The 9,178-nt window shown below is 48.0% G+C and overlaps 1 protein-coding gene and 1 non-coding gene across 3 annotated transcripts in view; both read right to left on the bottom strand.

Annotated features, from left to right (window-relative positions):
- Positions 1–7,148, bottom strand: part of NARF (nuclear prelamin A recognition factor) — a 17,228-nt gene extending 10,080 nt beyond the window's left edge. The window contains exons 1-3 of one of the 2 annotated variants that reach the window (XM_004709206.2): positions 7,026–7,148; positions 5,493–5,573; positions 166–309 (exon numbers count right to left, since the gene is read on the bottom strand). In XM_004709206.2, coding sequence (XP_004709263.1) covers positions 166–309; positions 5,493–5,573; positions 7,026–7,052 — 252 coding nt within the window. In that variant the 5' untranslated portion in view covers positions 7,053–7,148. Of the gene's footprint in view, positions 1–165; positions 310–716; positions 807–5,492; positions 5,574–7,025 lie in introns of those variants that run through there. The other variant, XM_045299679.1, reaches the window with a different exon arrangement.
- On the bottom strand, positions 6,121–6,283 carry LOC115872984. Its single transcript, XR_004048170.1, has one exon. It is a non-coding gene; the product is annotated as a U1 spliceosomal RNA (small nuclear RNA).
- Positions 7,149–9,178: the final 2,030 nt, after the last annotated feature.

Here is a 9,178-nt window from a genome sequence, read left to right as displayed (position 1 = left end):
CTCTCAAACACACACAGCGTCACTCATTCCCCTCACATACAAGCACTCACAGGTGTGTAACACACACACACACACACACACACACAGCCTCACACGCGGGACTTCTCACTCCCCAGACACTGCAGAGGCTTCACCCCTCTGCCACTGTCTGCAATGCCCACCTACCTTATTGAGGTTCAGAACCCGGAAGAAGTCCTCGGCATTCTGCTGGGAAACCCGGGCCCCCTCCTCTGCAGTCATGCAGCTGTCACATGCCAGGCAGTCACTCAGAAATATTTTGGCATCAGCCAACTTATGGAATTCTCCCTTCTACAAAAGAAAGACAATGTTTGCCCTGATTCCTCAACCACAGGTCTTTAAAATTAGCATCTTTAGGAAGATTGACCCCCAAAAGCACAATATGTAAAACTGCCAGCGGAGACCTGAGGGAGACCTGAGACAGCACTCAAGTGCTAGGTGCTGAGAAGGCACAGTCTTCTCCAAGCAGCCTGTGGTGATACTGGCCAGTCCCACGCAGACATCGAGGGTGGGCAGCAGGGCCCAGTGCCAGCACTGGGCAGAAAAACCCCATTCCTGGGACTGACAGCCTAAATTGAGCAGACTCGCCCTTCTTCCTCCCCGAAACCTGCAGAGCCAGCCAGAGGATGCCTTTTGCTTCCTGACACTCCGAATCAGGGGCCTCCTGCACACATCTCCCGCCCCAGCTCTCGACTCACACAGCTCACTGCTGGCTCTGGACGCACACGGCGGAGCTCTGGCCATCAAGCCTTCTAAGCTCTCTGCCCCGCCTCCTGTGTCTGTGAAGAATGACCGCACTTACCTCACTGCCACAAAGCTCAGTATCAATCCCTGGCCTCTGACCCCTGACCCACCACAAGGTCTCCTGACTGGCACACCTGCTCTCCTGCCGCCACCTCGGCCCCTAATCAGCACTCCCTCTCGACGTGGGGCTGAATGCTTGCACTTGTGACAGCTCCCAATGAGGACAGGCCTGCAGGTCCAAGAGTGGAGAGCCTGGCCCAACTGGCACTTAAAAAGTATGTGTGGCTGAACTGAGCATGTCACCTTCACCAAGGCACCAGAACCACCCCGGAGAGGGGCTTATGCCAGAGCCACCCCTAGCCCAGCAGCATCACCCTCCAGCCTTGCCACCTGCCTTTCCTTATGGAAATTTCCACGGTCAAAGCCTGGCTCCCGCCCCCACTCATGTTCCTTCCACTTCCTCCTGCTTCCTAATCTCTTGCATTTGGCAGGACGTGATTCTGCACTAGTTCTGTCTCAAGTGTGCTGTGGGAGGTTGGTGTCAGCTCTCTCCTCAGCCTCAGTACCCATCGGCCAGAGAAGCACCTGTCATTCCTGCCCCCACACACCTCTCAACTCTCCAACTCCAGGTGCCCACTCTCTCCCAAGCTCCAGACCAACCTCCTTAAAAAAAATCATTTCATTGAGGGCTCTTACAGCTAACATTCCATACATCAATTATATCAGACATATTTGTATATATTTTTGTTTGTTTTATTAATCATTTTATTGGGAGCTCTTACAGATATTCTAACAATCCAGCATAATTGTACAATTGCTGCCACCATCAGTTTCAAAACATTTTCTTTCTTTTTGAACTCTTTGATATTAGCTCCCCCTTATCCCTTCCCTCCTCCACCTGCCCAGGAACCCTTATTGTTATATATCTATATTGGCCATATCTTACACCATCCAATGTATCTGTTCACCGACAAATCTGTTATTTACTCCCCTTAAGTAGGGGTTATACAGTCATCATAGCTATCAGCAACCCCTCCCCCCTCCCCCCCCCTCTGCCCATACTCTCAGGGAATCATTACTCCCATTACTGTTTCTGACGGTTTATCTATCTCGGCTTTCATGCATGGAACGATCTTAGTTATACAAAGGACCATACACTGACCATACACAGGTCTAACAAGATTAATGAGATCAAACTATGACCATAGTAGGTAAAACTAAAACCCTAATAGTAAAACTAAGGCCATAATAGCGAGGGAATATTAAAGAACTAGAGGATAGTTATGTGTTTCATCAGTGCTATACTGCACCCTGGATATGTCATCCCTTCCATATGGCCCTTCTGTGAGGGACTGTCCAATTATCTTATAGGTGGGTTTTGGGTCTCCACTTTGTTTATACTCCTTCACGTCAATTTGATTGCTTGTTTTTGAACTTCTGATACCTATTCCCATTGACATCTCATGATCGCAAAGGTTGGTGTGCTTCTTCCATGTGGGCTTTGTTGCTTCTTTGCTAGAGGGCCGCTTGTTTACCTTCAAGCTTTTTTTTTTTTCTAATCATTTTATTAGGGACTCATACAACTCTTATCACAATCCATACAGACATCAATTGTGTAAAGCACATTTGTACATTCACTGCCCTCATCATTCTCAAAACATTTCCTCTCCACTTAAGCCTCCAGCATTAGGTCCTCATTTTTCCCCTCCCTCCCCGCTCCCCCCTCCCTCTATTTGTATATATGTTGCCATCATCATTTTCTAAAAATTTACTTTCTACTTGAGCCCTTGGTATCAGCTTCTCTTTTTTCCCTCCCTCCCTCCCCTCTTGATAAATTATAAATTATTATTGTTTGCATCTCTTACACAGATCGCTGTCTCCCTTCCCCCACGTCTCTGTTGTTCATCCCCCAGGTGACAGGGGGCAAGGAGGGGGAATTACACATCCATCATTGAGATCAGTTCCCCCTTCCTCCCCTGCTCCGCCCACCTTCCTGCCATCACTACTCCCATTTCTGTTCCTGAGTGGTTTATCTGACCCGAATTCCGTGTGTCCTGAGCTCTTATCTGTAACAGTGTACATGCTCTGGTCTAGCCGGGACTGAAAGTCAGCACTGGAGACGTGATAGTGGGGGGTGAGGAAGCCTCAAAGAACCAGAGGAATATTGTGTGACTCGTCCCTTCCTTGCGACCCTTCTGTGAGGGGATGTCCTATTGTCTACAGATGGGTTTTGGGTCTCTGCTCCGACCCCACTTGTTCTCCACAATATGTGTGTTGTTTTTTGGAGGGAGGGTCTTCTGGTGCCTGTGACCTGATCCTGTCAGCACTTCATGATCGTGCACAGGCTGGTGTGCTTCTTTTATGTGGCCTGTTGCTTCTCTGGTAGATGGCCGTTTGTTTAACCTCAAGTTTTTTTTTAACATTTTATTAGGGGCTCATACAACTGTTATCCCAATCCATACACACATCAATTGTGTAAAGCGCATTTGTACATCATATCTCAAAACATTTTCTCTCCATTTAAACCCCCGACATTAGGTCCTCATTTTTTCCCTCCCTCCCCGTAACCTCAAGTTTTTAAGACCCCAGATGCTGTATATTTTAATAGCCAGGCACCATCAGCTTTCATCACATTTGCTTATGCACCCATCTTGTCTTCAGTAATCATGCCGGGAGGGTGAGCATCACAGAATGCCAGGTTGTTAGAAGAAAATGTTCTTGCGTTAAGGGAGGGCTTGAGCAAAGGCCCAAGTCCATCCACTTCCTTCATGTATTGCCATATAAACATATGTATGTAAGCCAATACCTTTATTTTTATGAATTAATATATTTATATGGTGCACACCTATGTTTATACCTCTATCCTTAGCTTTGCTTCCTAGATTTTCCCTGTTTTCTTTTATCTTCTTCCTGCCCCACCATCATGTTTGCCCTTCTTCTGCCTCATAGTAATTCCCCTAAGCTAGACTGCTGTTGCTCCAACTCCCCCACGATGTCTACATCCTCCTCATTGTTGCTTTTAATTCTCTAGTTGTTTCCCTGTCTATGGCATTGTTTGCTCACCACGCCTTCCCCTCCGGAACCCTCAGTCCACTGCTTTCTCCTGGGGCTTGCTTACCATGCCTATCTCTTAATTTTCTAATTTACTAACGGGAGCACCGAGTGGGTGGTTCTACCTGGACGCTATCTTGACTCTCAAGTCAACAATATTCCTCCACTTGCTCCTTGATTTCTCCTTCTTTAATTTCACCCAAGTTTGCACTCATCAACAGTTACGCCCATTGCTTTTTCTTCCCTCCCTTGCCCTTGCCCTCCTCCACTTGGCAACCTCTAAAGTCTGTTCCCTTTGGTATTGTCCAGACGTATGGAAGCCCACGGCCCATGAGCCTCAGACTGAACTCCCTCCCCCACACACTCACTTTTTATTTACCACCATTTGGCCCTTACCCAGGCCTCATCCTCTCTGCCTGAGTTTCCAAAGCCACACCCCAAGGGTGACCCTGGCAGTGTAAACACGCTGGCTCTGTCACCTGCCTCAATCCACACAAGTCTGTCCCCTCCCCCAGACATCCTCATTGATAACTCCACTACCAATCACCTGGTGAAAGGGAACCTCAGCCCCTTCCCCACACCACCCCTGTAAGGGCTGAGTAGGCCACACCCTTAGCTCTCACCTTTGGCCCTTCTCTAAGCAGTGTCTCCACTTACCGAGCTGATAAGGCAGCAGCTCAGGCTGGTATAAGCCTTATCTCTCTCACCACATGCACGGACCAACCCAACTCCCTGAAGGACTGATAAGAAGCCAGGCGCACAGGGGTTGGATATCTGTCCCAGAGGGTACCCCTGATCTTCTGCTCAGTGTGTGGGCTGCACTAACTTTAGGGCTTCAGTTCCCCCTCCCTCCCTCCCTCCACTGCTGTAGGGTGGCTTTGGGGCACTTGTCTCCTTGCCCTCTGTTCCTGGAGCCCTTTAAGACCCAGAATGGCTGGACATTCTGGGACAGTATAACTTTAAGAGAAAATCCGTTAAGGACTGTAAGGAAAATAAAAGGGGGCTTCAAACAATTCGTAGAAGGAGTCCATGGTCTTTTAATTCCATTTGCCAACAAACTTTGTGAAGCCCCCCGTACAGTCCTCTGTTGCTTCTCCAGGAAGGGGCAACCCCACGTCTCCACCATCTGTAAGGCAAGGATAACCACAGGGTCTACCTGGAATTTTTAGGGCTGAGTGGGGCCGAACCCAATGCACATGATGTATCCAGCGCAGGACACACCTATAAACACAGCCATCACTACTAGCTGAGGAGGGTTAAAACCTTGGTACCTTAATTAAATAAGAAACCAGTAAGAAAAGTCTTACTATTAGAATTCTAGATCTTGAATTACTTTAAATTTTATTCATTGAAACCTCCTTTTGATAAAAATGAACCTGCATTAGAAAGAGAGTTTGAGATTTAAATATTACATCACTACTATTCAGTGACTAAAGATGGCACTGGTTTTGTTTCCAATGCACTTTGCTTGGTTAGGCAGGCTTTGGGGGAGATCCTTCCTGAGTAAGCACCCTGCTGATGGGCCCCCATGAAAACAGGCCCTGAGAAAGTCCCCTCTTCACTCCTTCAGTTTCACTTCTGGTTGTCTGAGAGCAGTGGCATGTCTGGTGACAAGAGTTTCCACAGAAGAGAAAGACAACAGTGGCAGTAAATTCCAGGCTGATATAAAATATACTCACTTCTTCCTTTTCCCGGGCCGGACTTGTTGCAGCCACCACTGCATTTTCTGGGTCATCCGTTTTTGTTTTCTTACTGCATTCCTTAAAGAAGCAAGGGAGCCTATTGACGAATATCGTTCAGCTCACAGTGCTTACTGAAATAACACCATCCCCTTGGATCATTCAGTCTGTTTACAAATCTCTTTTACAGAAATGAAAAGTACCTATTCTGTAAACCTTCAATTCACAACAAAAAGGTTGTTTGTTTGTTTAAAGAAAAGTACCTGTTGTTAAGGCTACCTGCTCTGTTGGCCATCACAACAAATGATAAGACATGTGGCCTTCCATCAACGTCAATGCCCCTGGGGATACCTGGGCACATCTGTACTTATGAAGGCTGCAGCCATTAGAAAGGATGCCCTACGTCCCCACGCAAGGCTCTGAAAAGATCTCACATCGTGTTGAGTAAAAGAAGCCACAAGTTACAGAATAGCCTGTATGATATGATCAATTTTTTTAAAAAACAAAGCAAAATCCTCAGGCAAGCACTGTGTTTGCGCATGTTACTGTTTTCTTACCACAAGCAAATACGTTTCCTAAAAAGTATGCCCTCCTTCCTCAAAAACAAAGTTGTTGTTGTTGTTTTTTACAGGGGAGAGCATGAACGCAGTCCCCCACTACCACAAAGTATGCAGTTGAGTTTCCTACATTTGGGGAAGTTGCAAGGGTCAGCACACCCGCAGTGCACCAGGTGAGCCTGGCCCTGGGAAAACCACCGTCCTGATCATGGTGTCTCTCCTGCCAGTAATTTGCAAACACAAAGTTCTGACTACTACATCTCTACTCTCACAGTGGTAAGATTGTCCCGAGTGGTGACAGTGGGAGATTTGGTTTTGGTTTGCTGTGCTTGGATTCCAAGTGTATGGGAAATGGTGTTGTAGTTAGGAGCTGGGCTGCTAACGGCAAGGTTGGCAGTTCAAATCCCGCCTGTCAGCAGAGAGGAGGATTAGGCTGCTGCTCCTATAAAGGATGCGTCCCGGACACCCTGTGGTGCACTTTAGTCTGTCCTGTGAAAGAACTGGGTGGCAGGGGGTTTTATAACGGGGCAGACAAGCAGGCCGAATCCTACAACACTGAGAATTCATTCCAAAGTCAACAAACACTATACCCGCTAAGCGCAAGGTGGCTTGCGGAGTGGGCCCAGGCCCCTCTCCCAGGGGCTGGAATTAGGAGCCCGAGGCCTCCCACCAGGGTGGCCCCTCACAAAAGGGCCGGCCAGGACCCCGGGCCCGAACCTCCGGTCCGCCCACGACTCCTTCACAGGGCAAGCGGGTTGACCCTGACCGGTTCCTCCGGCCCCTCAAAGGACAAACGAGTTGACCCCGACCGAGCCCTCCGGCCCCCTCACAGGAGAACTGACCCCTCAGCCCTGTCTCCGGAGCGACCCTCAGGAGGCTTCAGAGGACAAACAGGCTGACCCTTCAGCCTGACCCTCGTCACCCCTTGGGACGGACGGACGCTCACAGCGACCCAGCCCCAGCAGGTGGTGCTCACCGTGCGCGTGCAGTGCTCACACTTCATCTGGAGATCCCGGGGCGCGGGCGACTGGCGCGAGGATAGAGCCCCAGGCCCTGAAGGAAACACCGGAGACTCGGGTCACGACCACAGCCGCCCGCAGCCCTTTGTTGTCCTCGCCCCCGGCGCGGGGGCGGGGCGGCTTCAGCCGCACACGGAATAATTTAGACCAATGAGAGCGCAGGAACGGGGCGGGGCAATCTCTAAAACCAATAGAAGTTTGCGAAGGTGCGATATGGCTCCACCCACAGACGGAGCACTGTACACCAATGAGGGCATCGGGAGGGGGCAGGACAGGCCCTAGAGCCAATCGAAGCACGTAGGGGCGGAGTGCGAGCCCACCCTGGCCCGGAAGCAGCGGCGGCCGGCAGGCCTGCCAGTGCGGGCGTTTTCACTTCCCTGCTGTAGGACGACGTCTTCGGACTTCGTGGGGAGTCACGCCAGAGTCAGGCCGGCATGGGGGCCCTAGCAATTCGCAGTCGGATTCTCCCGTGCCCACCTGGTGTCGGGATGCCACCCCTCCCCAGCTGAGGTGACGCTTCTGCCCGCCGCCATTGCCGTCCTGAGGCGTGTCATGTAGGCGCCGCTCCGGCCTCAGTGTTGCTCAGCGTTTGAGGGCAGTGCGCAGGCGCGCTGGCCGGGGTGCGTGTGGACTGAGGCAGTAGCACGAGGGCACACTTGTCAATGGCGGCTCCTTGATACTTTCCGTTAGGATTCAATACTGTATTGGTAATTTTACGAAGGACAGATGATTCTGCTGCTCATTACATCTTAAAAAGAATGATGATTGTTTCAGTAATTGTATTTCAGTTAAAAGGGATTGATGAAACAAAACAAGATCTTAGCAGTGGGGACAAACACTTCAAAAAGATTGACTATGAGCTGAGGAACAGGGAAGCTCCAATGATCAGACAGCCAATTTTACTGACCGACTGAGTTAGCAATGCTGGAAAGAGCATTCCGTTTCAACAAGTCTTTCAAGGGATTCTGCTGCCTATTCAAGTTTGAGAACCCCAGGCCTTGACTATGTTTCCAAAGGAGACTGGTAGAGTACTTTTTCTGGTGAGAAATCTGGAAGTTTGCCGCATGGATGTGTGCTCAGCACAGTGCAGGAAAAGCAGAGCCTCCGTTCAGGACAGCAGTAGGTGGGGAATGAGTAGGTACAGAGTAGGCAAACAGCTGCCTATTGGGTCACCCCCAAACACCAAAACCACTGCGGTGAGTAGATTCCGACTCATGGTGACCCTGTAAGGCAGAGTAGAACGGTCCTGTAAGGTTTTCAAGGCTGTACATTGTTTATTATTTTTGTGTGATGGCCAATTTTTTTAACCATTTAATTGGGGGCTCATACAACTCTAATCACAATCACACATCTTATTACACATCAATTGTGTAAAGCACACGTGTACACTCGTTGCCCTCATCATTCTCAAAACATTTACTCTCCACTTAACCCTATAACGCCAAGCGTGATATTTTCATAAGATTTCATTAAAACGTTTCTGGTACCGAAATTATAAAGCTTTTGGAGCCGATGAAGATATCGACGAAATCATCACACTTTACTAGTACAAATGCATACCACTGGTCACGCATTTTAGCGGCAAAATGCTTGAATAGTGGCACGTTTTGACCGATTGTGGTTTGAGGTTAAGTGGTCGTTTGCGTTCAGTGCATTTTACAATAATTTTCAATCTAGTGAAGTTTTAGTGTTGATATTTTTTGTATATGTTCATAAAGCTATAGTTTTTATTTCAAAGGTGTAATACTCATAAAAACATAATTATATATTTCTGCTTTTTTCTAAATGTAACGAATTCATTACGTTCATCTTTTGAATCAATGGTGACAAAAATGATAGCATGGATTGTGATTTGTTTTATGGAAAATGGCGAATTTATGGCCTAGATGGAAGTGGTACAGACTCAGACAAGGAACCAGATGCTAATATGGATGAAATTGGTAAATAAAATGTGTATTCTATTAAACAATTTTATTTCACAATATAAAATTTTAATTATATTGCTATTCAAACTATTTTGATAACAATATTTATTTTTTCCCATGATAGGAAGTGAATATACAACCGATTATTCTGATTTGGATGAATTAGAAGACCTCATAGGTAGTAA

Source organism: Echinops telfairi, unplaced genomic scaffold, assembly GCF_000313985.2.
Source record: "Echinops telfairi isolate 266 unplaced genomic scaffold, ASM31398v2 ScPeMD7_7458;HRSCAF=8496, whole genome shotgun sequence".
Classification (NCBI taxonomy): Eukaryota; Metazoa; Chordata; class Mammalia; order Afrosoricida; family Tenrecidae; genus Echinops; species Echinops telfairi.
The sequence above is the reverse complement of the archived record's forward strand: the minus strand, read 5'-3'. Positions and strand labels throughout refer to the sequence as shown.